We start from the raw sequence: 19,813 nt of genomic DNA, 5'->3' as shown, positions 1-19,813 counted from the left end.
CTGGGAGCCCTCACCAGCCAGCTGTCATCCCGAGCACACAGAACCTGTTCCCCACTTCAGTCGAGCCTTGCTCAAAGTGACTGAGCATCTGTTGACAGAGAATCTGAGCACTGGCAGGAGTACCTCCCCATGACTGACAGCCAATCCTGACCAGAGCAGAAACCAGCACCATTGCCATTCTACCAGTGTTCCGCGGCGATTACACACTTCAAGTTCAGCTCAGCGAGAGGAAGAACTCTGTGCTGTGTGAATAGATTTGAGAAATTTCACCCTTATACAAGTCCACACCATGTCCTGTGTCTCTCACACATTACTGTCAAATGGGTTCCCATTCCCACAACCGTGACCATCTCAATAGGCAGCTCCTCCCAACATTTCAGCTGGAAAGCTTCCACACTGAAGCCATTGCAGGAAATTGAAAAGTTCCAAAATAGACAAACACTGAGAGGATGATAGAGAAATCAATAGCATTGTGGGTAGCGGTACTGAGGGATCCACCTCCTGGCTAGCAGGCACGTACAGGGTTGGTCATCAGGCTAGTGATTGTCTTTTCTCCTCTTCCTTCCACTCCCTCATTATCTTTGTCCCGTTGCCCCCTTCCCCTCGCCCACCTTAACCTTTACCACCCTCCCTAACCCCCTTCCTCTCTCTCTCCTCTACCACCCCTTTTTCCCTCTCCTACCCAACCACTTCCCCTGATTGACACTACCGTCTTCCCCCCCACAGCTACTTTTCCCTCTCCCATTCCACTCTTCCCCTCTCCTGTACCTTCTCCAATTACCTTTCCTATTGTTCCTGGTATGGGTCTCCAACATCTCTTTCTCCCACACACGTGTAATTCCCACAGCACCACCTCCTTCATTCCTGAACCCATTTGAGGAGGGCAGACTTGTGGCCATCAGTAGAGGCTCTGTGCTCCTCCACAACTACTGGCACTGATCGTTAAATGTAGGTTAGTTACAGGAGAAGATGGCAAGGACTGTATCCCGAGTTCCTGCAGAAATGTCCTCAGTGGGTGAGCTAAGCAGGCCAAGGCCTCTTTACCTCATGTACGGTGTGATAGTTCTGTCGTCAAGCATGTCTTAGTCGCATTTCCGCTTTTTTTGTTAATTGCATCTCATTTGTAACTATGGTTTCTGAAAATAAACCTCAATTACACTTTCAAGAGCAAGCACTCTCTTGTCTTTTGATTGTTCTGTTGTATGAATTCCACTGAAAAGCCCCATGTAGCTCACTGTAGGTTAATGTCTGGATGTGAAAACCTTTGTGTTTGTTCTGAAAATTGTATCCACTACTATTGTTCAACAGTTGTGATACGAATCAGTCATTTCCAGACCAAGTTACCCATCCCTTGTTGCCAGGAAATTGCTTTAATTTATCACTCAATAGAGGCTGCACATTTTCAAATAGGAAGGACCATGCTTAAAGGAGTTGATGGAGAGTATTAAAGAGGAGGCTAATGATGTGGTGCAATGCCTTTTCATTGTATTTGTCAGCTTCCAGAAACATTTGAAGAAGTCCCTCCTCAGAGATTTAAGTAAATTTACTTTTGCAATCTAAGGTGAATTCTTGACCTAAATGTGAATTAGGTTAAACAGCAATAGACAGGGTAGGGTATGTACTTTAATTGATAAGATTCAACTAGTGCGATCAAACATTCATAAATATCCGAGAGTCATTGCTATACATTTATCTCAGTGACACTAAGGTAGATAATGTCAGCAGTTTGGTTTAAGATAATAAATTTTAAGATCTCAGTAGATGGATAAATCACTGGCAAATGGAAGTCAATATGAGCCAATGTGTGGCCACCCAAATAGAACATTAACCGATTATTAAGAGCAGTGACAATTACACAGAGTCTGGAGCCTGTGCTGCCATTCCATAAAGTGTGTCTCCTTAAATGCAAAGACTCCTTTTCTCCTATTTTTGCTACCAACGAGGAAAATTTCACATTTACTTACAATATGTTCCTTCTACTCTCTTCGGTAATTCAACTAACCTGTCATTGTTTAACACAAGAAACATATCATTGTCATCCCCTAACACAAGAAAATGGGGAAACCAGTAGGCTCCTCAAACCCTCGAGCACACCCCACCGTTCAATATGATTATGAATTGACTTTATTTCTTACAGCCTTCACATACGAGGGGTAAAAATCTTTATATTATGTCTCCGTTGAAATGTACCATGTGCAATCATAGTAATTTATAATAAATAGAACAGTCAATGTAGCATAGAAATACACTCAGATCAGCATGAGTTAATCAGTCTGATGGCCTGGTGGAAGAAGCTGTCCTGGAGCCCGTTGGTCCTGACTTCTATGCTGCGGTACCATTTCCCGGATGGTAGCAGCTGGAATAGATTGTTGGGGACTTGATTCAGGACATTTACAATCATTGGACCTCTTCTGGGGCAGGTGTGACCTGTAGAGAAAGGACAGGTTGCACCTGACTCTGGCAGAGAGGTTTGCAAAGACTGTTGGGGAGCGTTTAAACTAAGATTACTGTGGGATAGGAACCGAAGTGAAGTAATGGAGGAAAGGGAGGTTGGCTCACAAATAGAGAAAGCTTGGAGACAGTGTGAGAGGGAGGATAGGCAGGTGATAGAGAAGGGACACACTCAGACCAATGGTTTGAGATGTGTCTTTTAATGCGAGGAGTATTATGAATAAAGTGATGAGCTTAGAGTGTGGATCAGTACTTGGAGCTATGATGTTGTGGCCATTACAGAGACTTGGATGGTGCAGGGGCAGGAATGGCTACTTCAAGTGCCAGGCTTTAGATGTTTCAGAAAGGACGGGGAGGGAGACAAATGAGGTGGGGGTGTGGCACTGTTGATCAGAGATAGTGTCACGGCTGCAGAAAAGGAAGAGGTCATGGAGGGGTTGACTACGGAGTCTCTGTGGGTGGAAGTTAGGAATAGGAAGGGGTCAATAACTGCACAACTACTACTACATCCACTCAGGCTTAGGGGGCTGGTGTCGGGCATCCCATAACTCTACTGGGAGTTTTTTATAGATCACCCAGTAGTAACAGGGACATCAAGGAGCAGATAGGGACACAGATTCTGGAAAGGTGTAATAATAACAGGGTTGTCATTTTGGGGGATTTTAATTTCCCCAATATTGACTGGCATCTCCCTAGAGCAAGGGGTTTCAATGGGGTGGAGTTTGTTAGGTGGGTTCAGGAAGGTTTCTTGACACAATATGTAGATAAGTCCACAAGAGGAGAGGCTGTACTTGATCTGGTATTGGGAAATGAACCTGGCCAGGTGTCAGATCTCTCAGTGGGAGAGCATTTTGGAGATAGTGATCACAATTCTATCTCCTTTACCATGGTATTGGAGAGGGATAGGAACAGACAAGTTAGGGAAAAGTTTAATTGGAGTATGGGGAAATATGAGGCTATCAGGCAGGAACTTGGAAGCACAAATTGGTAACAGATGTTCTCAGAGAAACGTATGGAAGAAATGTGGCAAATGTTCAGGGGATATTTGTGTGGAGTTCTGTGTAGATACGTTCCAATGAGAAAAGGAAAGGATGGTTGGGTACAGGAACCGTGGTGTACAAAGGCTGTTGTAAATCTAGTCAAGAAGAAAGAAGAGCTTATGAAAGGTTCAAAAAACTAGGTAATAGTGGAGATCTAGAGGACTATAAAGCTAGTAGGAAGGAGCTTAAGAATGAAATTAGGAGAGCCAGAAGGGCCCAAGAGAAGGCCTTGGCAGACAGGATTAAGGAAAATCCTAAGGCATTATACAAGTATGTGAAGAGCAAGAGGATAAGACGTGAGAAAATAGGATCAATCAAGTGTGACAGTGGAAAAGTGTGTATGGAACCGGAGGAGATGGCAGAGGTACTTAATGAATACTTTGCTTCAGTATTCACTACGGGAAAAGATCTTGGTGATTGTAGTGATGACTTACAGCAGACTGAAAAGCTTGAGCATGTAGCTATTAAGAAAGGGGATGTGCTGGAGCTTTTGGAAAGCATCAAGTTGGATAAGTCACCGGGATTGGATGAGATATACACTAGGCTACTGTGGGAGGTGAGGGAGGAGACTGCTGATCCTCTGGTGATCTTTGCATCATCAATGAGGCCGGGAGAGGTTCTAGAGGATTGGAGGGTTGCAGATGTTGTCCCCTTATTCAAGAAAGAGAGTAGAGATAGCCCAGGAAATTATAGACCAGTGAGTCTTACTTCAGTGGTTGTTAAGCTGATGGAGTAAATCCTGAGCGGCAGAATTTATGAGCATTTGGTGAGGCATAATATGATTAGGAATAGTCAGCATGGCTTTGTCAAGGGCAGGTCATACTGATTGAATTTTTTGAGGATGTGACTAAACACATTGATGAAGGTAGAGCCATAGATGTAGTGTATATGGATTTCAGCAAGGCATTTGATAAGGTACCCCATGCAAGGCTTGTTGAGAAAGTAAGGAGGCATGGGATCCAAGGGGACCTTGCTTTGTGGATCCAGAACTGGCTTGTCCACAGAAAGCAAAGAGTGGTTGTAGAGGCGTCATATTCTGCATGGAGGTTGGTGACCAGTGGTGTGACTCAGGGATCTGTTCTGGGACCCTTACTCTTTGTATTTTTAAAAATGACCTGGATGAGGAAGTGGAAGGATGGGTTAGTAAATTTGCTGATGACACAAAGGTTGGAAGTGTTGTGGATAGTGTGGAGGGCTGTCAGAGGTTACAGCGGGACATTGATAGGATGCAAAACTGGGCTGAGAAGTGGCAGGTGGAGTTCAACCCAGAGAAGTGTGAAGTGGTTCATTTTGGTAGGTCAAATATGATGGCAGAATATAGTATTAATGGTAAGACTCTTGGCAGTGTGGAGGATCAGAGGGATCTTGGGGTCCAAGTCCTTTGGACACTCAAAGTTGCTGCACAGGTTGTGTGGTTAAGAAGGCATATGGTGCATTGGTCTTCATCAACCTGGGGATTGAGTTCAAGAGCCGAGAGGTAATGTTACAGCCGTATGGGACGCTGGTCAGTCTCCACTTGGAGTACTGTGCTCAGTTCTGGTCACCTCACTACAGGAAGGATGTGGAAGCCATAGAAAGGGTGCGGAGGAGATTTACAAGGATGTTGCCTGGATTGGGGAGCATGCCTTATGAGAATAGGTTGAGTGAACTCAGCCTTTTCTCTTTGGAGTGACGCAGGATGAGAGGTGACCTGATAGCGGTGTATAAGATGATGATAGGTTAGTAAATTTGCTGATGACACAAAGATTGGGGTGCTGTGGATATTGTGGAGGGCTGTCAGAGGTTACAGCGGGACATTGATAGGATGCAAAACTGGGCTGAGAAGTGGCAGATGGAGTTCAACACAGATAAGCGTGAAGTGGTTCATTTTGGTAGGTCAAATATGATGGCAGAATATAGTATTAATGGTAAGACACTTGGCAGTGTGGACGATCTGAGGGATCTTAGGGTCCGATTCCACAGGACACTCAAAGGGTCTTTCAAGAGACTCCTGGATAGGTACATGGAGCTCAGAAAAATAGAGGGCTATGGGTAACCCTGGGTAATTTCTGAAGTAAGTGCATGTTCGGAACAGCATTGTGGGCTGAAGGGCCTGTATTGTGCTGTAGGTTTTCTGTGTACTATGTTTCCCTTCTGTGCCAATTCTGCTTAATTCTTCAATCTTAGAAATCAAAATGCATCTTCACTTTAAATATATCTAATGATCAGTTTTCTACTACCCCTGTGGACTGAGAATTCCAGAGAATCATTATCCTCTGAGAAATGAAATGTATTCACAGCTCAGTTTTAAATAACCAGCTGGTTATTTTGCAACATTGTCTCCTGCTTTGTGAATCTCATTTCAAAATCTTCCCCATCAAGCTTCATGTATGTTTCATTAAGTTTACCTCTCATTCTCCTAAACTCAAAATGTTCAGCCTCTTTTGATAGGACAATCCTCTCACCTCGGGAATTAGCTTGAAGAATTTTGTTTGGACTGTCTCCAATGTGAGTATATTTTAGGTAAGGAACTAAAACTGTGGCCTTGCCACAGTTCAATGCACTGGGTATTCCGGTGCATACTGTGATCAATGCACTGGGTATTCCTGTGCGTACTCTGATCAGTGCACTGGGTATTCCGGTGCGTACTGTGATCAGTGCACTGGGTATTCCGGTGTGTACTGTGATCAACGCACTGGGTATTCCGGTGTGTACTGTGATCAATGCACTGGGTATTCCGGTGCGTACTGTGATCAGAGCACTGGGTATTCCGGTGCGTACTGTGATCAATGCACTGGGTATTCCGGTGCGTACTGTGATCAGAGCACTGGGTATTCCAGTGCGTACTGTGATCAGGGCACTGGGTATTCTGGTGCATACTGTGATCAGAGCACTGGGTATTCCGGTGCTTACTGTGATCAGAGCACTGGGTATTCCGGTGCATACTGTGATCAGCGCACTTGGTGTTCCGGTGTGTACTCTGATCAGCGCACTTGGTATTCCATTGTGTACTGTGATCAGAGCACTGGGTATTCCGGTGCATACTGTGATCAGCGCACTTGGTATTCCGTTGTGTACTGTGATCAGTGCACTGGGTATTCCGGTGTGTACTCTGATCAGTGCACTGGGTATTCCGGTGTGTACTGTGATCAGCGCACTGGGTATTCCGGTGCGTACTGTGATCAATGCACTGGGTATTCCGGTGTGTACTCTGATCAGCACACTGGGTATTCCGGTGCATACTGTGATCAGAGCACTGGGTATTCTGGTGCATACTGTGATCAGAGCACTGGGTATTCCAGTGCATACTGTGATCAGAGCACTGGGTATTCTGGTGCATACTGTGATCAGAGCACTGGGTATTCCAGTGCGTACTGTGATCAGTGCACTGGGTATTCCGCTGCATACTGTGATCAGAGCACTGGGTATTCCAGTGCGTACTGTGATCAGTGCACTGGGTATTCCGCTGCATACTGTGATCAGAGCACTGGGTATTCCAGTGCTTACTGTGATCAGAGCACTGGGTATTCCGCTGCGTACCGTAATCAATGCACTGGAATACTTAGATTCCCCTGGATTTCATTCACCTGCACTCGATCTCCATTTAGGTAATAGTTTGCCTTTTGAATCCTTTTACCAAAGTGCATGACCTCATATTTTCCTCACTTTAAACTCGATTTGTTGGTTTTTCATGCAATCATTCTATCCAGCTATATGACCCATTGCAGAGTTACAATATCCTCATCATTACTTGCCATTCCACCTATTCTCATATTATCAACAAAATTGAAACATTACATTCTGTTACTTCCTCCAGGTAATTAATGTAAAATAATGAACAATTGAGGGCTATGAACTGCTTTTGTGTCTTGGAGAAGTAAATCCTCATCTAGATTCCTCTTAAATGTTGAACCAGTTCTTGCCTCCATCAGCTTCTTCCGCAGTGCAATCCAGATTGTAATTAGGTGAAAAAGTTCTTTTTCTGATTCTATCTAAATCTTGCTCCTTACTTGAAATCTGTACCTTCTAGTTTATGGATACAGCTGCTCTGGCAAGAACTTTCCAATCTCTACCCTCTCTATGCCCCACATACAGTAATGTTGTTTCCTCCCCTCACAGCCTTCTCCAAACCCAGCCTGTCAAGTTTCTCCTCATGACCGGAACATTCCATCCCTGACAACAGCCTGGTGAATCTTCTCTGTATCCTCTCCAGTGCAATCTTGTGCTTCCTATATTGTGGCAACTAGAACTGCACAGAGTACTTAATTTTATAAAACTATATGATTGTCTCCTGTCCTTATGTTTCATTCTTTGGCTAACAAAAGCAAGTATCCCATATGTTTTCTTTACTACCTCTGCTGTCTGTTCTGTGGATTCTCCTACATCAAGGTCCCTTGGCCCTCAGCAGGGCCCTACCCTTATACGTCCTCCAACAACCACAACCTTTTCAAGTTAAATTCCATCTGCCATTGCTCTGTTTGTCATACCAACAGATAAGTATCCTCCTCTAATCTTAAGACTACCCTCTTCATCATCAATAACACATCATCTCCAAACTTGCTAATCATACCTCCTACATTCATATCCAAGTCATAAGTGGATATAACAAACAAGAGTCCCAGTACTGATCCCCGTGGTAACCTCTGGCCATGTGTTTCTGATCATATAGATAACCCTCCTTCATAGAGTTCTGCTCCCTATTGCCAAGCCACTTTGGGATCTAATTGGCCAACTTTCATGAGATCCCATGGGTTGAAACCCTGTGGATTGGTTTCTCACATGTGACTTTGTCAAATGCTTTAATGAAGTCCATGTAAGCTACACCTATGACATTGTTATCATCAATACAGCTTGTTGCCTCTGAAAATGTAATCCATTTGGTCAGACAGAATCATCCTGAAAAAGCTGTGCTGAATAAATTTGAGTTAGTGTTCTCTTTACAAATATAAGTGAATTGTGTTCTGCAATTATTCAATAATTTTCCTACCACTGATATATAGATTACCCAGTTTATTCCTGCTGCCCTTTTTGAATACTTAAAGTCTCTATTAGGCCCATCAATCTCCTCACTTACCTTCTGTAGCAGCTGGTGATCATCTCATCCGGTCCTCAGGATTTATTCACTTTTAAGCTGCCAAGATGTTATGGAAACAGTGAGCAATTAAGTACAGAGATGTAGATACCATGTATATAGATTACTAACTTGGAATTAGGTATAAAACAAAATTAAAATGAATATATATATCTGCAGAGTTAAGATATAAGAAGGGAGAAATTTTGCAACAAAAATAAAAATGAAAATACCCTGCATTATGCAGAGGTTTTCATGACCTTTAAAGAGTATTATTGGAATGTCAAAAGCAGTTAGCAAATGAAAATATACCATTTGACGTAGATAGATAATCTGAGTTCAAGATGATGCTGGAAACTAGAACAAAAACCAGAAAACTACCACAGCAACACAGGGAGAGGAACAGTCGACAAATCAGGTTGAGACTCTGCATTAGTATGTTGTAAAGAAACATGTCCTTGGCCTTATTTCAGATAAGTTATTACCAATCTGAGAAAGCAAATAGATTGTTTAAAATGTCACCTGAAAAACAAAAGTGCCATGTTTGTGGGTGAGCTTGGAGAGTGTGATCCAATCCCGGTAAAGAGATTTGAACATGTGACCTTCTAATACAGAAACTCAAACCTTTAGTCAAGCTATCAGAAGTCCTGGTTTCAATATATTGTATTTAATTCTGCACTTCACAGACTGGACATTTTACCTCTTAAAGAAAGATGACATAAGTTTGCAGTTATATAGAGGCTTAGCTGGGCATTAGGTGTCCAAATTTCAAAATGTAAATTGCAGATAATTTGCCTTTGCAAGATAGCTGTGCAAATTTACCTGAATACAATTAGGGCACCAAGATTGGCATTGGTCATGAACTAGACTTTTATTCCCTGGAATATCGGTTGAGTGAGGATTGTAGGGTGCTGGAAGGACTGATTGAACATGTGATTGTTTTTCTGTTGGAGTTTAGAATATAGAGATATAATCTTAAAAGTAGCCCGGCCTTTCAGGAGAGAAGCAATGAAATCCACCTTCATACAGACAGTAATAAATTACAGAACAAATTTCTGCAAAAACAAATGGATGATATTGCAGTTAATGATTTTAATATGGCAGCTTTTTATGCTGAACAAAATGGAGCAATTTTTTTCTTAGTCAGTGTTGTGGATACATTGTATTTACCCCAGTTCTGTAAGTTCTGAGGTGTTGGAATCATTCTCTGCAGGATCTGGAGACTGCCAGAGGGAGGTTAGATGATGATGGGGTCTTTCAATTGTTGGTGTAACTGTGAGCTTCAGTTCTTGGTGCACAACATCTCTGTTTACTCCCATTGTACAACTGTCCCGTGCAGGACCCCGTCTGGTCCTCCTCCATTTTGATTGGTGTTGGGCCAGGGATTCACAAGGAGACTCATAGTTCCCTTGCCACACTGCTTGCCTCTACTTCCTATTCAAGAACTAGAAAACTAACTGCCTGGGTAGGCAAATAGTTTCTCTCTGCTCCCGCCCCACTGAACTCCATCAGACATACACAGGAGCAGAATTAGGCCATTTGGTCAAATGAGCCCGCACTGCCATTTAATCATGACTGATCCATTTCCCTCTCAATCCCATTTTCCTGCCTTCTCCCCTTAACATTTATTGCCTGGCCTAATCAGGATTCAACCTCTGCCTTAAATACACCCAATGACCTGGCCTCCACAGCCAGCTGTAGTAAAGAATTCCACAGAGTCACCACCCTATGGCTAAAGAAATTCCTCCACACTTCTATTCTAAATGGACATCCCTCCATTCTGAGGATCTGCCCTCAGGTCCTAGACTCCCCCCACTATAGGAAACATTCACTCTTACTAGGCCTTTTAACATTCGATAAGTTTCAAAGAAATACTCCCTTATTCTTCTAAATTCCAGCAAGTACAGGTCAGAGCCATTAAACATTCCTCATGTGATAAACTTTTCAATTGCGGAATCATTTTTATGAACTTCCTTTAAACTCTCTCCAATGTCAATGCTTCCTTTCTTAGATTAATGGGCCCAGAACTGATCTCAGTACTCCATGGGAGGCCTCACCACCGTTCTGTAAAGCCTCATCATTACATCCTTCTTTTTGTATTCTAGTCCACTTGAAATGAATGCCAACATTGTAATTCTCCTCCTCAACCTGTAAGTTAACCTTAAGTGAAATCTGCACACGGACTCCCAAGTCCCTTTGTATATAGGATTTTTAAATTTTCTCCCTTAGAAAATAATCTCTGCTTTATTTCTTCTACCGAAGCACACAGCCATACACTTCCCTAAACTGCATTCCATCTGCCACTACTTTGCCCATTCTCTTAATCTGTCTAAATCTTTCTGCAGCCTCCCTACTTCCTCAACACTACCGGTCCCTCCACCTGCCTTCATATTGTCCGCAAATTTGGTCGCAAGACCATCAATCATATCATCCAAATAACCACTAGACACCAGCAGCCAAACAGAAACGACTCCTTTTATTCCCACTCTTTCCCTCCTGCCAATCAACCAATGCTTTATCCATGTGTGCGAGGATCTTTTCTGCAATTCCTCTTGCTCTGCAGCCTCATTGCGGCACCTTGTCAAAGGCCTTCTGAAAATCCAAGCACACCACATCTACTGATTCTCCTTTGTTTATCTGCAAGCAAACAAAATAGTCCAGAAGCTGAGTCCATGAATGCCACAGAAATCTGCAGCTGACCAAAATACAGCTTGTCTTCTGCGGAGTGCATACAGGGGGAGTGGGAGGCAGCACCAACTTCAGGCTGAACGAGGCGCCACGCCGCCCCCGGTGGAACGCTCTGCTTCTCCGTCTCTCTCCTGGCGCCTGTAATACTGTGTCGAGACCTATTCCTCACTATGACCAAAGCCATGAAGCTTCCCCCGCTGTCCGCCAAAACCTCAGTGAATCGGACTTGCAGCAATCCACATTAACTATGTTGGAAAGGGTCCTGTGATCACAAGAACAGTGACTATGATGGTTGCTTGCTACCAGACTACAAACCTCCTTGACTCCTGCAAAGCCTCACTGACACAAGCAGAGGCATGATCTACACCAAGTCCAGCTTCTGTGCTTCAAGTACTCTGAAACCTCATCTTTAACAATCAACTCTAACATCATCTCAAATACTGAGGTCAGGCAAACCAACCTATTAATTCATTTCTTCCACCATACTTTATTGAAGGATGCAGTGAAATTTGCAATCTCGCAGTCTCTGGATCCATGGCAGGATCTATTGATTCTTGAAACATCATTACTAATGCCTCCACAATTTCTTCAGCCACTTCGTTCAGAACTCTGCGATGCAGTCCATCTGGTCCAAGTGACTTATCTCCCTTCAGAACTCTGGGATGTAGTCCATCGGCTCCGTGACTTATCCACATTCAGGACACTGGGATGTAGTCCATCTGGTCAAAGAGCCTTATCTGCCTTCAGGACTCTGGGATGTAGTCCATCTGGTGCAAGAGCCTTATCTACCTTCAGAACTCTGGAATATAGTCCATCTGGTCCAAGGACTTATCTACCTTCAGAACTCTGGAATATAGTCCATCTGGTCCAAGGACTTATCTACCTTCAGAACTCTGGAATATAGTCCATCTGGTCCAAGGACTTATCTACCTTCAGAACTCTGGAATATAGTCCATCTGGTCCAAGGACTTACCTACCTTCAGAACTCTGGAATATAGTCCATCTGGTCCAAGGACTTATCTACCTTCAGAACTCTGGAATATAGTCCATCTGGTCCATGGACTTATCTACCTTCAGAACTCTGGGATGTAGTCTATCTGCTCCAAATTACTTATCTACCATCAGAACTCTGTGGTGTAGTCCATCTGGTCCAAGTGACTTATCTACCTTCAGAACTATGGGATGTAGTCCATCTGGTCCATGTCACTTATCTGCCTTCAGAACCCTGGGATGTAGTCCAACTGGTCCAAGCGACTTATCTACCTTCGGAACTCTGGGATATAGTCCATCTGGTCTAAGGACTTATCTACCATCAGAACGCTGGGATGTGGACCATCTGGTCCAAGTGACTTATCTACCTTCAGAAATCTGCGATGTAGTCGATCTGGTCCAATGACTTATCTACCTTCAGAACTCTGGGATGTAGTCCATCTGGTCCAATGACTTATCCACCTTCAGAACTCTGGGATGTAGTCCATCTGGTCCAATGACTTATCTACCTTCACAACACTGGGATGTAGACTATCTGGTCCAAGGGACTTATATAACTTCAGAAGTCTGGGATGAAGACCATTTGGTCAAAGTAACTTATCCACCTTCAGGACTCTGGGATGCAGTCCATCTGGTCCATGTGACTGATCTGCCTTCAGAACTCTGCGATGTAGTCCATCTGGTCCAAGTGACTTATCTACCATCAGAACTCTGGGATGTGGGCCATCTGGTACAATTGACTTATCTACCTTCAGAAATATGGGATGTAGTCCATCTGGTCCAGGTGACTTATCTACCTTCATGACTCTGGGATGTAGTCCATCTGGTCCAAGTAACATATCAACCTTCAGAACTCTGGGATGTAGTCCATCTGGTCCAGGTGACTTATCTACCTTCAGAATTCTGGGAAGTATTACATTTGGTCCAAGTGACTAATCTACCTTCAGAACTATGGGATGTAGTCCATCTGGTCCATGTCACTTATCTGCCTTCAGAACTCTGGGATGTAGTCCATCTGGTCCAAGTAACTTATCTGCCTTCAAGACTCTGGGATGTAGTCCATCTGGTCCATGTGACTGATGTGCCTTCAGAACTCTGGGATGTAGTCCATCTGGTGCAAGAGACTTATCTACCTTCAGAACTCTGGGATGTAGTCTATCTGATCCAAGTGACTTATCTACCTTCAGAACTCTGGGATGTAGTCCAACTGGTCCAAGTGACTTATCTACCTTCAGAACTCTGGGATATAGTCCATCTGGTACAATGACACATCTACCTTTAGAACTCTGGGATGTAGTCCATCTGGTCCAAGGACTTATCTACCATCAGAACTCTGGGATGTAGTCCATCTGGTCCAAGAGACTTATCTACCATCAGAACTCTGGGATGTAGTCCATCTGGTCCAAGAGACTTATCTTCCTTCAGAACTCAGGGATGTAGTCTATCCGGTCCAAGTGACTTATCTCCCTTCAGAACACTGGGATGTAGTCCATCTGGTCCAATGACTTATCTCCCTTCAGAACACTGGGATGTAATCCATCTGGTCCAAGTGACTTATCTACATTCAGAACTCTGTGATGACGTCCATCTGGTCCAATGATTTATCTACCTTCAGAGCTCTGGGATGTATTCTATTTTGTCCAAGTGACTTGTCTACCTTCAGAACTCCGGGACGTCGTCCATCTGGTCCAATGACTTATCTACCCTCTGAATTCTGGGATATGGACCAACTGGTCAAAGCGACTTATCTCCCATCAGAACGCTGGGATGTTGACCATCTGGTCCAATTGGCTTATCTACCTTCAGAAATCTGCGATGCAGTCGATCTGGTCCAATAACTTATCTTCCTTCAGAACTCTGGGATGTAGTCAATCTGGTCCAGGTGTCTTATCTACCTTCAGAACTCTGGGATGTAGTCCATCTGGTCCAGGTGTCTTATCTACCTTCAGAACTCTGGGATGTAGTCCATCTGGTCCAATGACTTATCTACCTTCAGAGCTCTGGGATGTGGAGCATCCGGTCCAAGCGACTTCTTTACCTTCAGAATTCTGGGATGTATTCCATCTGGTCCAGGTTATTGATCTACCTTCAGATATCTGGGATCTAGTCCAGCTTCTCCCGGTGAGTTATCTATCTTCAGAACTGTGGGATGTAGTCCCTCTGGTCCAAGTGACTTATCTACCTTCAGAAGCCTGAGATGTAGTCCATCTGGTCCATTTGACCTATCTACATTCAGAGCTCTGGGATGTAGTCCATCTGGTCCAATGACTTATCTACCTTCTGAACTCTGTGAGTAGTCCATCTGTTCCAATGACTTATCTACCTTCAGATATCTGGGATGTAGCCTATCTGGTCCCAGTGACTTATCCACCTTCAGAACTCTGGGATGTAGTCTATCTGGTTCAAGTGACTTATCTCCCTTCAGAACTCTGGGATGTAGTCCATCTGGTCCAAGTGACTTATCTACCTTCTGGACACTGAGATGTAGTCCATCTGGTCCAAGTGACTTATCTACCTTCTGGACACTGAGATGTAGTCCTTGTGGTGCAGGTAACTTATCTACCTTCAGAACTCTGGGATGAAGTACATCTGGTCCAATGACTTATCTACCTTCAGAACTCTGGGATCTAGACTATCTGGTCCAAATGACTTATCCACCTTCAGATCTCTGGGTTGAAGTCCTTCTGGTCCAATGACATCTACTTCAGAACTCAGTGATGTAGTCCACCTGGTCCAAGTGACTTATCCACCTTCAGAACTCTGGGATGTAGTCCATCTGGTCCAAGTGACTTATCTACCTTCAGAACACTGGGATATAGTCCGTCTGGTCCAAGCGACTTATCTACATTCAGAACACTGGGATGTATTCCATCTGGTACGGGTCCTTATCTACCTTCAGAACTCTGCGATGTGGACCATCTGGTCCAAGTGACATATCTACCTTCATGACTCAGGGATGTAGTCCATCTGGTCCAAGTAACATATCTCCCTTCAGAAGTCTGAGATGCAGTCCATCTGGTTCAGTTGACTTATCTACCTTCAGAACTCTGAACTGTAGTCCATCTAGTCCAATGACTTATCTACCTTCATGACTCTGGGATGTAATCCATCTCGTCCAAGTAACTTATCTACCTTCAGAACTCTGGGATGTGGACCGTCTGGTCCAAGTGACATATCTACCTTCATGACTCAGGGATGTAGTCCATCTGGTCCAAGTAACTTATCTACCTTCAGAACTCTGGGATGTAGTCCATCTCGTCCAATGACTTATCTACCTTCTGGACTCTGGGATATAGTCCCTCTGGTCCAAGTGACTTATCTACCTTAAGAACTCTGGGATGTGGAGCATCCGGTCCAAGCGACTTCTCTACCTTCAGAATTCTGGGATGTATTCCATCTGGTCCAGGTGTCTTATCTACCTTGAGAACTCTGGGATGTGGACCATCTGGTCCATTGACTTATCTAACTTCAGAACTCTGGGAAGTAGTGCATCTGGTCCAATGACTTATCTACCTTCAGAACTCTGTGAGGTAGTCCATCTGTTCCAATGACTTATCTACCTTCAGATCTCTGGGATGTAGTCCATCTGGTCCAGGTGACTTATCTACCTTCAGGACTCTGAGATGTAGTCCATCTGGCCCAAGTAACTTATCTACCTTCTGAACTCTGCGATGTAGTCCATCTTGTCCCAGTGACTTATCCACCTTCAGAACTCTGGGATGTAGTCTATCTGGTTCAAGTGACTTACCTCCCTTCAGAACTCTGGGATGTAGTCCATCTGGTCCAAGTAACATATCTACCTTCAGAATTCTGGGATGTAGTCCATCTGGTCCAGTTGCCTTATCTACCTTCATAAATCTCGGATGTAGTCCATCTGGTCCATTGACTTATCTACCTTCAGAACTCTGGGATGTGGACCATCTGGTCCGAGTAACTTCTCTACCTTCTGACCTCCGGGATGCCATCTGGTCCAATGACTTATCCACCTTCAGAAATCTGGGATGTAGTCTATCTGGTCCAATTGTCTTATCTCCCATCAGAACTCTGGGATGTAGTCCATCTGGTCCAGGTGACTTATCTACCTTCAGGACTCTGAGATGTAGTCCATCTGGTCCATGTAACTTATCTACCTTCTGAACTCTGGGATGTAGTCCATCTGTCCAATTACTTATCTTCCTTCAGAACTCTGGGTGGAGTCCATCTGGTCCAACTGACTTATCTTCCTTCAGAACTCTGGGATCTAGTCCATCTGGTCCAAATGACTTATCCACCTTCAGAAATCTGCGATGTAGTCTATTTGCTCCAAGTGTCTTATCTCCTTTCAGAACTCTGGAATATAGTCCATCTGGTCCAAGGACTTATCTACCTTCAGAACTCTGGAATATAGTCCATCTGGTCCAAGGACTTATCTACCTTCAGAACTCTGGAATATAGTCCATCTGGTCCAAGGACTTATCTACCTTCAGAACTCTGGAATATAGTCCATCTGGTCCAAGGACTTATCTACCTTCAGAACTCTGGAATATAGTCCATCTGGTCCAAGGACTTACCTACCTTCAGAACTCTGGAATATAGTCCATCTGGTCCAAGGACTTATCTACCTTCAGAACTCTGGGATGTAGTCCATCTGGTCCAAGGACTTATCTACCTTCAGAACTCTGGAATATAGTCCATCTGGTCCAAGGACTTACCTACCTTCAGAACTCTGGAATATAGTCCATCTGGTCCAAGGACTTATCTACCTTCAGAACTCTGGAATATAGTCCATCTGGTCCAAGGACTTATCTACCTTCAGAACTCTGGAATATAGTCCATCTGGTCCAAGGACTTATCTACCTTCAGAACTCTGGAATATAGTCCATCTGGTCCAAGGACTTATCTACCTTCAGAACTCTGGGATGTAGTCTATCTGCTCCAAATTACTTATCTACCATCAGAACTCTGTGGTGTAGTCCATCTGGTCCAAGTGACTTATCTACCTTCAGAACTATGGGATGTAGTCCATCTGGTCCATGTCACTTATCTGCCTTCAGAACCCTGGGATGTAGTCCAACTGGTCCAAGCGACTTATCTACCTTCGGAACTCTGGGATATAGTCCATCTGGTCTAAGGACTTATCTACCATCAGAACGCTGGGATGTGGACCATCTGGTCCAAGTGACTTATCTACCTTCAGAAATCTGCGATGTAGTCGATCTGGTCCAATGACTTATCTACCTTCAGAACTCTGGGATGTAGTCCAATGACTTATCCACCTTCAGAACTCTGGGATGTAGTCCATCTGGTCCAATGACTTATCTTCCTTCAGAACACTGGGATGTAGACTATCTGGTCCAAGGGACTTATATAACTTCAGAAGTCTGGGATGAAGACCATTTGGTCAAAGTAACTTATCCACCATCAGGACTCTGGGATGCAGTCCATCTGGTCCATGTGACTGATCTGCCTTCAGAACTCTGCGATGTAGTCCATCTGGTCCAAGTGACTTATCTACCATCAGAACTCTGGGATGTGGGCCATCTGGTACAATTGACTTATCTACCTTCAGAAATATGGGATGTAGTCCATCTGGTCCAGGTGACTTATCTACCTTCATGACTCTGGGATGTAGTCCATCTGGTCCATGTCACTTATCTGCCTTCAGAACTCTGGAATATAGTCCATCTGGTCCAAGGACTTATCTACCTTCAGAACTCTGGAATATAGTCCATCTGGTCCAAGGACTTATCTACCTTCAGAACTCTGGAATATAGTCCATCTGGTCCAAGGACTTATCTACCTTCAGAACTCTGGAATATAGTCCATCTGGTCCAAGGACTTATCTACCTTCAGAACTCTGGGATGTAGTCTATCTGCTCCAAATTACTTATCTACCATCAGAACTCTGTGGTGTAGTCCATCTGGTCCAAGTGACTTATCTACCTTCAGAACTATGGGATGTAGTCCATCTGGTCCATGTCACTTATCTGCCTTCAGAACCCTGGGATGTAGTCCAACTGGTCCAAGCGACTTATCTACCTTCGGAACTCTGGGATATAGTCCATCTGGTCTAAGGACTTATCTACCATCAGAACGCTGGGATGTGGACCATCTGGTCCAAGTGACTTATCTACCTTCAGAAATCTGCGATGTAGTCGATCTGGTCCAATGACTTATCTACCTTCAGAACTCTGGGATGTAGTCCATCTGGTCCAATGACTTATCCACCTTCAGAACTCTGGGATGTAGTCCATCTGGTCCAATGACTTATCTACCTTCACAACACTGGGATGTAGACTATCTGGTCCAAGGGACTTATATAACTTCAGAAGTCTGGGATGAAGACCATTTGGTCAAAGTAACTTATCCACCTTCAGGACTCTGGGATGCAGTCCATCTGGTCCATGTGACTGATCTGCCTTCAGAACTCTGCGATGTAGTCCATCTGGTCCAAGTGACTTATCTACCATCAGAACTCTGGGATGTGGGCCATCTGGTACAATTGACTTATCTACCTTCAGAAATATGGGATGTAGTCCATCTGGTCCAGGTGACTTATCTACCTTCATGACTCTGGGATGTAGTCCATCTGGTCCAAGTAACATATCAACCTTCAGAACTCTGGGATGTAGTCCATCTGGTCCAGGTGACTTATCTACCTTCAGAATTCTGGGAAGTATTACATTTGGTCCAAGTGACTAATCTACCTTCAGAACTATGGGATGTAGTCCATCTGGTCCATGTCACTTATCTGCCTTCAGAACTCTGGGATGTAGTCCATCTGGTCCAAGTAACTTATCTGCCTTCAAGACTCTGGGATGTAGTCCATCTGGTCCATGTGACTGATGTGCCTTCAGAACTCTGGGATGTAGTCCATCTGGTGCAAGAGACTTATCTACCTTCAGAACTCTGGGATGTAGTCTATCTGATCCAAGTGACTTATCTACCTTCAGAACTCTGGGATGTAGTCCAACTGGTCCAAGTGACTTATCTACCTTCAGAACTCTGGGATATAGTCCATCTGGTACAATGACACATCTACCTTTAGAACTCTGGGATGTAGTCCATCTGGTCCAAGGACTTATCTACCATCAGAACTCTGGGATGTAGTCCATCTGGTCCAAGAGACTTATCTACCATCAGAACTCTGGGATGTAGTCCATCTGGTCCAAGAGACTTATCTTCCTTCAGAACTCAGGGATGTAGTCTATCCGGTCCAAGTGACTTATCTCCCTTCAGAACACTGGGATGTAGTCCATCTGGTCCAATGACTTATCTCCCTTCAGAACACTGGGATGTAATCCATCTGGTCCAAGTGACTTATCTACATTCAGAACTCTGTGATGACGTCCATCTGGTCCAATGATTTATCTACCTTCAGAGCTCTGGGATGTATTCTATTTTGTCCAAGTGACTTGTCTACCTTCAGAACTCCGGGACGTCGTCCATCTGGTCCAATGACTTATCTACCCTCTGAATTCTGGGATATGGACCAACTGGTCAAAGCGACTTATCTCCCATCAGAACGCTGGGATGTTGACCATCTGGTCCAATTGGCTTATCTACCTTCAGAAATCTGCGATGCAGTCGATCTGGTCCAATAACTTATCTTCCT

General features: G+C 44.1%; 1 protein-coding gene across 1 annotated transcript in view; it reads right to left on the bottom strand.

Moving 5' to 3' along the window:
- Positions 1 to 24: 24 nt before the first annotated feature.
- Positions 25 to 19,813, bottom strand: part of LOC132390601 (S-antigen protein-like) — a 109,843-nt gene continuing 90,054 nt past the window's right edge. The window contains exon 2 of the mRNA XM_059963205.1: positions 25 to 88. Coding sequence (XP_059819188.1) covers positions 25 to 88 — 64 coding nt within the window. The remainder of the gene's footprint in view (positions 89 to 19,813) is intronic.

Source organism: Hypanus sabinus, unplaced genomic scaffold (assembly GCF_030144855.1).
Source record: "Hypanus sabinus isolate sHypSab1 unplaced genomic scaffold, sHypSab1.hap1 scaffold_983, whole genome shotgun sequence".
Taxonomy (NCBI): domain Eukaryota; kingdom Metazoa; phylum Chordata; class Chondrichthyes; order Myliobatiformes; family Dasyatidae; genus Hypanus; species Hypanus sabinus.
Note: the sequence above shows the minus strand (reverse complement) of the source record. Positions and strands in the feature narration are given on the sequence as shown.